The sequence below is a fragment of the Pempheris klunzingeri genome, chromosome 2, assembly GCF_042242105.1.
Source record: "Pempheris klunzingeri isolate RE-2024b chromosome 2, fPemKlu1.hap1, whole genome shotgun sequence".
NCBI lineage: Eukaryota > Metazoa > Chordata > Actinopteri > Acropomatiformes > Pempheridae > Pempheris > Pempheris klunzingeri.
This window is the reverse complement of record NC_092013.1, coordinates 20638813-20653495: the sequence shown is the minus strand read 5'-3', so window position 1 is coordinate 20653495 and position 14683 is coordinate 20638813. Positions and strand designations below refer to the sequence as shown.

The 14683-nt window shown below is 41.9% G+C and overlaps 1 protein-coding gene across 1 annotated transcript; it reads right to left on the bottom strand.

Moving 5' to 3' along the window:
* Positions 1-2354: 2354 nt before the first annotated feature.
* Positions 2355-13605, bottom strand: LOC139219583 (leucine-rich repeat-containing protein 38). The gene is made up of 2 exons (XM_070851504.1): positions 12978-13605; positions 2355-2602 (listed from the first exon to the last, which is right to left on the bottom strand). Exons 1-2 carry the CDS (start codon positions 13603-13605, stop codon positions 2355-2357), a joined length of 876 nt encoding a protein of 291 aa, XP_070707605.1.
* Positions 13606-14683: the final 1078 nt, after the last annotated feature.

Sequence of the window (14683 nt, the reverse complement as noted above, 5' to 3'; positions counted from 1 at the left end):
AGAGCATCTCCTCTTAGAGCCCCATGCACTCTGCTTCATCATGTGGAAAAACCCAAAGCTTGACAGGCCTGCCAACTTGCACAGTTCCAGTTACTATGCTGTGATTGGACAACTGCTGCTTGGGGGAGGGGTTTAGCGAAAGGTCGATTGGCTGTTATAAATGAATATTAATTTCCAATGGGTGTCCACAAATGCCTTCAATGATTTGTGTTAAATGCACGACATCCGCACAGTAGAAATCTTACGCTGTTAATAAGGATGTAGCATTTTGAACTCGACATGCCAGTGGGATGGTACACACGAATGAAAACATACTGTGACAACACAGGCTGGTACCAACGTATGATTTTACAGAGTGTATTGAATCCCATTAGTTTCCTGTGAAATCTTTGTGCTTTCATTGATGCTGAAACTAATGAAAAATAACAAAAACAAATAAGGCCACATTTCTTTTTCTTGTCATTTCTGCAAAATGTGCTTCACAATGCTGCACATTCAGGGTTATGACTTGTTCTAAAGGGACACAGGCATTTGGAATTCCTTTTCCACTTTTGTTAACCACAGAAACGATGGCTCTATTTGCTCATGGCTCTTTTTCTATTGTCTGCTTGTTTGCATTAAAAGGGTTGACATTCTTTCTGCTTCATATCTCAATTTCGCTGAATTATTCATGCCTTGCAAAAATGTGAGAAGCAATGCAACATACCTTAGCTCTGGGAAAAAATACAAAGAGTCCAGCTTTGAGCATTCCAAAGCCAAATGGAGGAGGATTTAAACATATAGGATGCAAATAACAAACAGAAACCCGTGATATGCAGGGTGCTGCTTTATTTAATTTAGGTTGTACTGTATTGTCACTCTTGTGAGTGCATATGCTCTTGATACAGGAAGAGTTTAAATATTGGAGTATCTTTTCCATAATATGTCCGTTGTGGATATCTCAAACAAAACAAAAGTCGTCTATGTCTTCCTCAAGAGAGACCTCGATCCTTTAACAATAAATAACTATTTGTTCTGAAGGGACCTGCCGTGTATGAAGCAGAGTAAGACAGCCACGTTCAGTCAGCCACAGACAGGAAATCTTTGGAGACCATAACTGTTTGACTGAGTACAATATGTGTATACAGAGAGTGATTTGGCTATAGTGCTGCCCTCTGTTAAGGAGCAATCCCTACTTCACTAAATAACACATCATCCATAACAAAGTCCTTATATGCAATCTCTCCTCCGACCTAAACCTAATCTTTGGCAGATGAAGACAAAACCAGTCTACATAGTGTAATTAGGGGCTTGTCAAAATTAAGTTACTATATAAAGTGCGTTATTTGACACAATAGTTCTACGTGGACTCTATTTTAATACCGTAATTGCCATAATTTTCAAGATTATACTGTTATTTTAGATATCTTTCTATATCTGTCTACACATTTCACAGTTATCAATCTAAGGAACATACAGTGTATCCTCTTGAATTATATGTTGGTTTGTCTGTACATTGTTTTCTTTTGTACATAGATTTGTGATTATACTGCTGAAAGAATTTTCTAGACTCACTTCCATCGGCTACCTAGCATCTCACCTCTGCACCTGTCTAATTTTACATGCAGAGGGAACAACTGTATTTTTTTTTTCTTCTCCAGTGCTTATGAACCCCTTGTGAAAGTTAGAGATTGAGGTTGTCCAAAAAAGACATCGTAAATGGCAGGATATGCCAGCATATCATGTTACAGGCAGTTAAATACTGAGGTCATTGGTCGGTATGACATCCTTTCTTTATGCGATCAACCATTCTGCCCCACACATGCAAAGCCCCAATGAAAATCATCTGAAGGTTTGCACTAACTTTGCTGTCACTTTACACGATTTCAGACTCCGGAGCTGCATGTCCAATGTGATTTCACGTTGAGAAGTTATCAGCTTGTCTTAGACTAATGTGACAGCACTGCGGCAACACTTCTTTTTTGAAAAGCGTTTTGTCATTACAAAAGTATCAGCCTTGCTATAGTTGTGTGGGTCTACAGCATCGAGCCAAGAGCCAGTAGCCAGTAGCCATAAAAGATGACCATAGGCTCTCACAGCCAAAAATACGATCTCTATAGTATCATTTTGCGAGTGGAGACGGGGGCTCACTAATTTCTATCAGGGCTCTTTTCTAGGGAATGTCCTTTGTTAACTTTGCTACCATTTCAGATGTCCACGTGCAAAGAAAACAACCAGGGCAAGATCTTACTGTTAAAAAGTCCTGAATGTTCACCAGGGAGGAAGCAGCATGAAACTTGTCACATGTCGCACACTGTCTGCGGTGTCCTCTCATTGTTTGAAGTACCAGGCGGGCCCCTAAAAGTAAATCCTTCTCACTCTTCACTCTCCTCCTCATCCCCCTTGGTGCCTTTGCTCCAGCGCTGGAAGCAGTGAACAGTTGAAGCCAGGAAGAAGCTCGTCATGATGGCCACCACAGACACCGAGATGCCAGAGAAAATGATGATGAGCAGGTCTGTTAGAGTCAGGGTGGCCTGGCACTCACGGAAGCTGTCCTTTGAGAGCTGGGTCAGGGATACACGTCTGCCGTCCATGGGGAGGGAGCACTCCATGCCTTCCACTCCTGCATCGAGACAGGGAAATAAGGTTGGACAGGTTTACTAGAAATGCTAAACCAGAGTTGTACTGACTAATATCATATTTATAGACTTTTTCATAGAAGGGCAAGCAGACAGTAGAGCTACTGCATGCCTAAAAACATAAAAACACAAATCTAACTAATCTATTACTTAACTGATTCCCAAAAAGTCCTTAATTTAAGGTAATGCATATGTGCTATGTGCATTGCTGACAGTATGGGCCAAGTATAATTGGAGGTGTTTGTTTGAATGCAAGTATCTAATTCAGACACTGTTGACAAAGATCAATGCTGTGTTTTTTTCAAAGAGTGGGAGCTGATTTAATAACTGTGAGGTCAATCAGAAGTCTTTCCTTATGAGTTCAAGTTGCGCTGTGTATACAGTACACCCACCCACAGCATGACTGCAGGGCCACTGTGGGAACGAAGTCTAAATAGTAAGAAAACTGTGAGGAACAGTGATACTATTGTCTGCTGTTCACTACATAAATCCACTATCTACTGTACAGAATATTTAAAATGTTTCATTTGAGGCTTTATTATTGTCCTAATGGGTCTGTAGTGTAGCGTCAGCTGCTCCAGCTTATCGCTGTGCCTCTGACAGCAAGACAAACTTGTTTGAGACATGGTTTGCAGAATAAACATCCATTTTAATCCTTTGAATTTAAGCTTCACGGGGCAAATTTTCTAAGAATACACTCCCCCATTAAATATGACTCCTGGTTGCATCTCAAAAATCTACTGATTCATCAGTGAAGGGCGCCGTCTGAGGCAGGGGCACCTTGACCAAACTCATCTCAAGATGAAAGTATAATAAATCAGTGAGTGCTGCTCCCCGCATCTCTGTCACTTTCACATAGTTTATTGTTCAGACATCATCTCAATGGAAAAGGATAGTCAAGTGTGGCTTGTTGGTTTTCAAGGGCACACACGCCTTCCACTGAGTCTTCTCTTCCAACTCATGATTACAAATGAGATCGACACTGGATCATTAGGGTTAGTTTTATATGTTAAAGAGTGGCAACTGATACTGATACTGTTCACTTTCACATGCTTAAAGGCTCATTCATTCAGCTTGTTTTACGGACAACCTTTTTTAAACTTCGAGCTTAATTTGATACACACAGCTGTTAATTGGACACTTAAAATGCTGCTCCAGACCGATAAATGACGCATTTCTCACAACCAACATATTGATAAAGCTGTAAACACCGTAATCTATGCAGCCAGTATCTACCTTCATATTGGCAATACACTGCGTGGAAAAAGTAGACATATTGATGTGAATGTTAGCTTATAGGTGGGTAGAGATGAAGCCTTGCAATGTGGGTGGCTACTTTCCACTGCTACTGCACATGCAAATGCACACTCTTGGCAGTACATCAATTCTGGGTCTTTGCTCAACAGTCAGCACAATTTGCAGCATGCTTTGTTCTAATACAAGTGCGATGGCTTCCCCTGCGATTCATTCACCAACACCACCTTAATTTGGAAGTAAATCTGCATTTTTATTCGTATTTAATGTATGACATTCACCAAAGTGAATAACATAAATTGACTAAACTACGAAACAGGGATGAAATAGTGTGTTTGTATAAGCAGTTCATTTGTTAAACCTTTTTGTGCATGTACAAACAATTGTAAAGAAAATAGATTCAAAGGTGTTAAGTGACAATGGAAAAATAAATAATGGAAATTAGTGATGGCATGGAAGTGGTTTCCATGCTCCTCTGATTGACTCTCTACAGTATTAATTAGGTTTGTAACTGAACTCTTTAAGGGCTTGATAAAACTTGGTGACACTAATCCCTTATTACAAGATGCAGATTCTCACATTTCTTCTGAGATTCAATTAGTAGACGACACAAGATATAGACACAAGCACACTCGTCAAAATGCCTCATTTACCGGGCAGCCAATACATTACAGTTGTGTTTTTATCAAAAAATAAATATATTGAATGCATGTTTATGGTGTTGTTTAACATTTGCTACATCATTAAAAAGGAAGACAGATTCTGCTTACATTAAAGACACACAGTACATCTCTGATGTCGGTCTGTGTGGCCAAAAGCTTTGGCAATAAACTGAGTATTTGCAATAAAGAGAAGCCTGTGGATGTTTTGATCTGTTTGCATTTACATTTTGTGCATCCACCACCTTATTGACTCGTGGTAGCTCTGAAAAACTTGAAAAGGCTTAAATATCATAACATTGCTAACATTACTGAAAGGGAGTAAATTGTACATTTGTGTTTGCTTATTTTCAGCTGTGATTTAATATGTATTTAGTGCCCTAGTGAGTATTTACAGAACCAGTGTGTATTTTTATCTAAATGTACAATAATGAAATGAAATGTCACCTAGTGGCTCATTTACTATAGGCCTATGTGTTTTTAATGGTTTAATGATCAAGAATGGAGGTTGATGGCACAGAGAAATACGCTATATCATTCTTTGGCTGCAAAGGCAATGTGTCTTAGTAGGAAAAATACATTTTTTATTTTGTTCTTTACAGGTGATTTGTTGACAGTAAGAAAAATAAATAGTATAATAACATATGCAGCCTTTAAACTTTATTGTTCCTATGTAAAAACGTAATGTCAAAGTCCTGCTTTGGGCTTTTTGTTTGGATGTATAACTCACACCGCATAATATGTGTCATTCGTGTACCCTAATTTGTGTTCTTTTTTTTTTTCCAAATGGCTGGCGTTGCTCCTATCACAGCATACACACAGGCCACCAACAGGCTTGCAATAACCACAGCACAAGTGCTGGACAAGCTCCACAGAAAACTCAAGTAGCCTTGGATCGGGATCAGATGAAGTGAGTCAGAAGCAAAGACAGCATCAAGAGTGACGCTCCAAGCTGATGAGGAGCCAATACCAACAATCCTGGTGGAGCCAAAAAGAACACACTGGTTCCTAGCATGATTAATACGGAGGCATGTCTACCGTATGTTGAGGTAACCAGAGATCAGAATGAATTCATAACCTACTGCATGTGAGAAAACTGCACAGCCAAACTGTCTGAGGAATAATCTGAGTGTAATGAGCGGGTGATACTGATCTGTTGGCCACTGGCCTACAAGCAAATTCACAATACATTTAGAGATGGGTAATCTCGTCTATTAAAGTTACGGTCTGAAAACCCCCAGTTTTACATCAAATCGTTTGTGAATGATGTTGCGTAACTAGCCATATGGCTCACACTTTAAATCGTCAGTTCAGTTTTCAACTAGCAGTTCAAATCAGCAGGACTGTTACAGAAGAGAGATTTTTTGTTATTGCTGTTACATTTTCAGCTTCTCTCACAGCATTTTGTGAATGGCAGACATTGGACCTTAGACATGAGCATCCAGTGAGCATGTGTGTGTGTGTGTGTGTGTGTGTGTGTGTGTGTGTGTTTCATAACCCTGACCGTGTAATAATATGGTGTTGTGAAATTATGACTGATTTATTCTGCTAGTGATACTAGCAGTGCTTCTGATTTTGTGTTTGTATCCCAATAATTGGCTGACTGTTGTTATGAAACGGTATGAAAAGGTGCAAATAGAGGACTCAGAAATAAGCAGATACAGGCAGAATGCAATGAAATTGTTCAACAGCAGTTTCGGTGAAAAAAAAGCTGCCTTACTGAAGACAAAGAAAACTTTTAAAATCCAATGCTTTAGAGCACCTGTCCTTTCTGTTTGTGCCTGAGATAAATGGCTCACATTCATATTTAAAGTGCACTTATTGCTTGACAGAATAACCCATCGCCTCAGAACCTTGACCTTTTTGCCTTTGAGACAATTCTGTCTGGTCTTGCCTGTCCTGTGGTGAACACATGGCCTCTGCAGCAGTTAAAGGATTATTACATTCATTATGATCAAAGCACAGTTAGTGAACAGGCCGGTGGTGGACAGAGACACAAAGTTTGATTCCACACCTACAATATGGATAAAATCTATTAAATCTATTAACAAATGTGTTTTCAGATATTTGTTATGTATCTTATAAATGCTCATTGTATGCACCCTACAATACAATACAGATTTGCAAGTAGAGATGCTAGCCTTTCACCAGAGCTACACTATTTCAGTTACCGACTAAAATTACACAATAGGGCACACAGACTTATTACGCTGTCTTACAAAGGGGGGAATTACTGAACAGCTGTGGTATTTGGCTAAAAGTAGAATCTTCTGGAGCACCATAATGATGGTTTTTCAGTATTACATGCTTGTCTGTGACAAAATGTGCACATCTGTCACTGACAGCGGATGTCCAGACTTAGTTAAAGTGGCGTCAGATTAGAGATGTAGAAAAATGAAATCCGAGTCTGATATGAAGGTGTTTGAACATTTATGTGACGCAATAGAGGACTATTTTTTTTTTTTTTTTTTTAAAAGAGTGGGATTAAGAGAGACTCAGCAATAGAGTGTACAATAGTTTACAGTTTAAGGAAGTGTGGGAGAGAAACTGTGATACTTATACTATGTTTTATACATAGTACTATTTTATTCTGTTTATACAGAATACCTTTGCATACTGGAGTCTCCTACTTGATGTCCAAGGATTGAATGAATGGGTCAAATGTGGGTTGAACATGCGTTTGCACGTGTGTTTGTACCAATAATGAAAACTGTGCATTTTAATTACCCCATCCTACGTACTGTGGCAGAGAAACCCTTGATACATAAACAGTCACTTGCTAAAAGGGAGCAGACCAAGTGAAAGAGAAAGAATTACATAATTTAGGGTATAAAAAGACTTTATAATGTTGTGCTCAGAGAGTATCCCAGTGGTAGATGTGACTCATCAAGAGACTATTTTTAATAAAAGCTATGCACCGACAGTGGGTCAATATCTGCTTTGTAAATGCGGGAAATGACATAGTACAATAAGTGACCCCAAACACCACTATGATTGTAAAAGGTGTGGCTGGAGCAGGCTACCATGCAATATTGTAACACAAATCATGCCCTTACACTATCAGGTAAGTCGGGGCCACACAGCTATGTTACATTCCTGGCGCGGACAGTTGACAGATTACATTTAGGATTACAGCCAGCTGAGGGGATAGGCTATCTGCTGTCTCCGCCGTGATTGATCTACCTAGCTGTGACAGACTGATACGGGAGGCTCGTTTCTCCTCCCTCCCTCAACACCACACTGTCGGCCCAGATTGATCTCTGCACCAGCAGCAAAGGCAGAACCACCACAATCTTACATCTGCAAGACTCCTGCAGGAGTTGGCATTCGTGCTTAAGTCCTCACCCTCCCAAAGCCCTGGTGTCTTGGCGCTCCACCTAAATAACCCAGATGTGATAATGACTCAGAAAACTGTCCCCTCACTACTCTATTAAATGCGATGAATGTGCCACTCAAAATCCAACACTCAGCAGATATAAAAAAGAAGCGGGCAGAGACAATTAAAGACAGATTGAAGAATTATTGTGTTGTGATCAAAGGAGGAGTCTGAGGGGGAATCCGAAGGGAAAAATGTTGAGGGATTCTTACAAGAAGAGGGCAGAGGTGGGAGTTATGGAGGAGCAGAGTGGAGAATAACGTGTGTTATGAATGCACAAGATGACAAGCATTTATGTGACAGGGGGGGCGAGGGTGAATCATTCAGGAGGGGATTCCTTCTGCGCGGAGACTCGCTGACATCACTGCGCCATGGGTACATTCAAAATGTCTCATCACAAAAGCACAAATTCACACACAGAAACGCGCTAATTCCCGAATACAAGAGACGCAGTGTTTAAAAAGCCAATACCATGAGCACTAGTGGATGTCTTTTCATCGTAATAAAAGGCAGTTTGTCTACTGTCACAATTCATCATGATGAAACAGCTAAATATGCAGGTCACACTCGACCACACACAGGCAGAAAGGAAAGTATCCATCATGCATGGCGCAGCACACTGCCAGTGAAATAAAGCTTTTGGCTTTTCACCTTTTATTTCTGACACCAGCAGATTATCCCTTTCTGCTTCTGTACGTGCAGCAGCTGATGCCATCACACAGTGTAATTCTGTCCACCTTTTCACACTCTGCTCTCTCTTGACAGCACTCTCTCTCTCTCTCTCTGTCACGTATCCCAACTTTAAATAAACATTAAATTAGGCCAAGATAAAAAAAAAAAAATTTTTTAAAGTCAGCCTGTGCTAATGGGATAGATGTTTTTTTTCACCACATGTCCATGGGTAGTAAAGATAGCAAGTAATGTGGTGTGGGGGCAGTATGGTATGGTGTGCGTGCTATGTAGTGCTGTTCTGTTCTGTGGCATCATATTTTCAGAGCTGCTTGTGCACCGTGGTAACAGGTCTCTGGGGAGCAACTTGATAGGCCGCAAAGGAAAATTCAGACTTTGACCCCGTCACATGAACTGCTACTTTGTAGTGAAACTGTTCAGGTCATGACTAGTGTTGATAGCAATGCCACGATGGGCTTCAGCCCCACTCTCATGGGAGTTGGCCTGCCCTGCCCCGTAGGCAGCTCTGGCTCCAATTACCCTGGCCAATGTGCCGTAGAACTGTGTCACTCTGAATTATACATGGCCTTTGTTCATCCTTAACCCAAGAGCACTGGAGACAGCAGTGGATCATGTTTACACTCATTCCTCCATTAAAACATTTATGAACCTGATTGGTGGCTAAAAAGTTGCAAATAATACCAAAATAACAGAAGCGGAAATTAATTAAATATTCTTGACTGTACATAACACTACAGTACAGTAACGGGGATTCAAAAATAAACAAAAAACAAAAATCTTCCACTTACTCATCATGCTGACCTGCAGTAATCAAAGTTATGCAAACAGGAGAGTGTGCTGCTTTGTGAACTTGAAATCCCAGGGGAAATCAAGATGTGAAAAATGGAATGGGAATTGGGTTTACAGCATGGGCTGTGCAGCTGTTACATTATGCAGGCCATCACACAGGGAACCATAGATATCTCAGGATGACTACTAAAATAGCAGTACAGTCTTGTCATGTTTTATTAACAATTTTTAATTAGTTAAAGATCCTGTTTAGTCTTTCCCCTGATGCCAGGTTTTGCAGCTGTCTGAAAGTCAGGACTGTCAAATACTGATTTGTGTTGACATTCGTTCAGTAGAATCACTTTAGTCACTTTAGTCCTGTGACATTATCAGCCTAATTAATGAGGCTGAGAAGCTGATTCCCAACAACTGCACTTTGTCCTTATGACAGTTTCAGAAGTAAAAGCTTGAACGAGCAGACATGCCCCTGTCGCACTGTCTCCCAAGTCAATTAAACACACTAATGCTCTGTATTATACATACATTCTTACAGAAACAGATACGAGGATACAACATCCACCCGGATGGAAGAGCACGGAGGTACAATTTAAAGAGCAATTTCTGTCCCTGTAATTGATTTTCTCAACGATGAATGAGACACTAAGGTGGAGCACCCATGCTGATGATGGTTGTTCAAGTTGATACATATTGAAAAGCTTATCAAGTCAGCCCCATTCACTAATGAGTGTCCATCTGTTATTGTGTAACAACGTTCCAAGCAATAGGTCATTGCCTTTTTCCGTGATCAAGAGTTCAGTCATTATGTTAATTAGGTCTGGCAGCATGAAGCGTGCTTGTGTGAAGCGGCCATGTTCATAAATCCAACTCACTATAATCCCCACTGCTACTTTGTGTTTGTTCAACAGTAGCCGATGGCACCACACCTTCTCCTGCAGTACACAGTGTAAGCTCACTGTTGGTGCTGAGAAGCTAAACATTTGTCAAAAGTGGTAGTTCAGGGGATGTGGGGTAGATTAGTTTAAAGTTATGCTGGTGGTGGCAGATTTTCTCTTTAAACTTGATGAACATGTTCCAAATATAAGCAAACAGACTCGTGCACTATATTCCATTTTCAATGGTATTTTGCTAGTTGTGTTGCACTTTGGTCTTACGGCACGAAAAATAACGCAGCTGTCATAAATTAGACACAGGAGAAGATAAAAACTTGTTTTAGAGGATACATTTAGCTCAGTGTCCTCTCTGACCTGTTACAGAACTAATTTGCATCGTCTTAGGAGAGAGGAACCTTAGATGAAATATAATTATTCCTCTGCTAAAATGTTATTTGTCATCCAATCCTCCAGCACTATTAGGATTACAAAGTCCATCGCAGACACCTTTTTATTGGCTGGAGAAGATGATAAAAGTATATAAAAGACCAGATTTAGGCCATTTTTGACATCCCATGCAAATAAGCATGCACGTGTGTGTGCGTTCTCTGCAAGCTGGTGGACTCGTCTCTGGGGTCACAAAGTAAATACTCACTGATGGGACTGTAAGAGCTACATATGAGGTGAGATACGCATTACTAACTCAATTTGAGTGTGTGTGTGTACACTGGGGCCAGTTGGCAGCCATTCTGGCAGCTTGGCCGAGCCTTTGGCTTTTTCTTTGTTGTTGATGTCTGCCTGGCCAGCGCTACTAATGCAATTCATTTTGCCTTGCGGTTGACAACACTTAGAACCTGTGATTAATGCATATGCAGCCTCTTACCGGGGGGAATCAACTTTGCTTCCTCACAGGCCAAACTTATCTTTTTTGGGGTTGAGGATGAGGGAAAAGCAGTATCAATAGCACAGTACACCATGGCCTAAATGTATGTGTGGAGTTCGCCTTTGTGAGTTGTCAGCAGTTTGCAACAGCCCAAAAGTTTTTTAGGGGAGCTCAGTTAAAGCTTTTGCCAGCGAGATCACAATGGGGATAGAGCAAAGTTTGATGAAGCTTGGATGTCTGACCTGTTTCATTAGGTGAGATTGGTTATGAGTTTTGCCTGAATTTTACATTTCTTATCCGATGCCTATAATCCTTTCCATCTGAATAAAAGGATGAGGAATCATGTCATAAGCCAGAAGATTTTGGCCACTGCTTTTCATGCTTTGGATAAACAACTCTTATCCTGTATATGCAGGTCAACATTTTACAGCCCAAACAACCTTGGAGCGGTGACAGAAATAAATGTTCCCACTCTATCTTCACTATCTACCTATCACTTTATCTAACATTGCGTACTGAACTGAAAACTGACTTGTGTTTTTTTTTTTTTAAAGTACACCTTGTACATCCATGGGCATACATCACAACACTGCAAGCCACATTCATATTAAATTCTCAGACTGAGCCAAATCATCATGCAATGCATCAAATCTGCGCTCTGATCTGAATATGATAACAGCGCGAGCTACTAGTCATGTGCTGTCAGATCTGTTTATTTTTGCCTCCTCTGCTCCCACGTGCTGGCTTGCACTTCTGAGATAACTGCTGTCTGTGTCCTTTATAAGGACATTAGTAGTAATATACATATGGCTGACCTTCAGTAAGAGACTTATGGTTCCCTCTGAACAAAACGTAATTATGATGATTTCTCTAAGAACGAATGGCTTCCGACAGGTGTTTTACATATTCTATGCAGTCTGTTTCAAAAAGAATAACATTAACACAGATTTGAGCAATTGTTAAAATTCAGGACACATCTTGCAACACCCAAGAATCCTGTAGCTTTGGATGCTGAGACCAGTCAGCTCCGTGTAAGCAGATCTTAGGTGATCCCCTTTGCCTTGTGCTGTTTTCTCAGATATTCATGCACACATTCAGATTGCCTTGCACGCTCAAAAAAGCACACCACAACTTCAGCCCTGTTATCTAACGCAACACTCCAGGCTGAATCACAGTGGTAGACAGAGTCTGTAGTACAGGCCTAACAATTCATGTGGATAGAGTGTTGAACACAAGACTAGGAGAAGAGGTTTGCTTTTCATAGGTGTGGGGAAAAAAAATCATTGCTGATTTTTTTGCTGAATTACACTGTCCACCAAATGGCAAGTATTGTATAAATAAATATTATATAAATATAAGCCGCAAATTGATCGATGTGACTACCACGCAGGATAGAGGTCAATGCTCAGTTTATAAGCATGGTGAAATGTAGAACCAGAGAGACTGCCACTTAAAAATCCTCAATATGAGTTGTTAAATCTCTTTTTTCCACCTTGGACGCATGATGCATTTTGAGTTGGTGTCTTATTTTGAATTTTGTAATCAATCACGTTCAACTAAACCATCATCGTAGTTTTTGAACAAATGCTGTTGTCTCATAATACACACTCAGTCTCACGTTATAGGCTATGGTAGCAGTGGAAGGTGGAGACAAAATTAGAACAAGGGAGAGGAAGGGGGGGGGGGGTTCCCTCTCCTACAGGGAAAACGTAAATAGACCTGAGCAGTGCCATGCAATGTGCAATGGGTTGGCGATAATACTGTTGTATGTTGTGCTCAGATACGCTTTATTTAGGTCATGAAACATGGAAATAAAATGCCTCTGATGTTGCTACTCACCATTTGGAAGCTTGTGACTGTTCTCCATCAGCCATTCAAACAGGTTGGCAAAGTTGCAGTTGCACACCCAGGGGTTGCCTTCTAGCCTCACCACCCGCAGGGAGGGCAACTGACTCAGTGCCCCCACCTTAAGGGTAGACAGTGCATTACGCTCCAGTTCCAGTTCTCTCAGAGAGGTGAGACCCAGGAAAGCTTCCTCATTCACCATGCTCAGATATGGGTTGTTGCCCAGCCTTAGTTTGATCAGGCTCCGGGACTCCCCAAAGGTTCCCTTAGGGATTTCAGTCAGATTGTTGCTACCCAGGTCCAGGAAGACCAGCCTGGAAGAGGTGCTGAGAGTACCTGGTTCTATGTGGGAGAGGGAATTGTTCCGGAGGTCCAGGTAGACCAAGTCACTGTACAGAACCAGGAAGTCCGAGGGGATGCGGGGTATCCAGTTGTCAGCCAGCAAAAGCCTGCGAACATCCAAGGGGATCTCATCGGGAAGACGGGTCAGCCCGCGGCCGCTGCAGTCCACAGTGTGAGGATCTGGGCACAGGCAGGTTGCGGGGCAGTTTTCCCCCCGGGTCCATAAGACAGAGGACAGCAAGATGAGGATAAGTTGGAGCCAGGAGACACATGGCAACATGGTCAAGGGGGTGCAATGAATTATGGGGGAAAGAGGCTTGGGGTAAGGGCAAACAGGAGAGAGCGGGTGGGGGTAGAGAACAAGAGGGTGAGGGTCAGAGGGCAGGAGATCAGGACAAGGGAGGGAAAGGGGAAAGTGAGAGGGGGTGGATGGGGATCAATCCTTGTGAAGGAACATCATGCCGTTGCAGAGATAAAAATCTGGAAGGGCTCAGGAATTGTGAAGCGGCAGAGCAGCGGTAAAAACAGTTTTCCAGGAGATCATGTAGCAAGCTGCCAGCATAGAACAGCAGACTGGCTGCTTTGAAGGAGCAAAGAGAGGGAGATAGTAAGCAGTGGGAAGCGGGAGAGCAAGACACACTGAGCTCAACAGAGAGGGGAGGGTAGCCGAAAAGAGGTAAATAGACACGAGCGAGCTGGGAGTGATGAGAAGCCGGGGGCACAGACAAGGGAGAGGGGGGTTGAGGAGGGGGCTGTGTCCGCCACGCTACCCCACAGTTGATCTGGCGGCAGTGACAGACAAAGACAATAAGGTCTCTGACACAAAAGGATATATGAAGCTGTGATTCAAGCATGACAAGCAAAGAGTAACATCATTGCATCCCTCCATTAGTCCCTGGTCTCTGTGTAGAAAAGCCTGCCGGTCTGAAACGAGAGAGAGAGAGGCTCACGGAACATCGCTCAAGTGTGTGGTAAGGTTGTCCACCCTTATTATTCCCTCTCTATCTCCCAGTGCCCTGCAATGTGCTGTGAAAACACAGCACGGCTCAGTGTTGCGCTGTCCAGCACCGGATCAAGGCTGTGTTGCTGAGCAGAGAGAATCCAAATGTCCAGGCAGGAGACTCATGGATGTAGATCGCAGTGCTGAGCAGCACACAGCCATGCCAATCCAATGTCTGCCTCTGAGTCTACCACGGTTTATCTCATGCCCTCTCCCCTCTCCTTATTTCCAGGGAGGCGTGTCTGAACCACGCTGTCAACATGTGATGTCACTTCCTATAGTGTGAAGAAGTGACGATCAGCTGTATCTGGTAAAACCTGAAATGCAGAAGACATTTATTTATGATGCTGTTATTTTA

Coding starts and splice junctions, on each gene's coding strand:
- LOC139219583 (XM_070851504.1), bottom strand. CDS start 13,605: ATGTTGCCATGTGTCTCCTGGCTCCAACTTATCCTCATCTTGCTGTCC. Junction 2,603..12,977: donor CAGTCACAAGCTTCCAAATG/GTGAGTAGCAAC, acceptor GTCTCGATGCAG/GAGTGGAAGGCATGGAGTGC.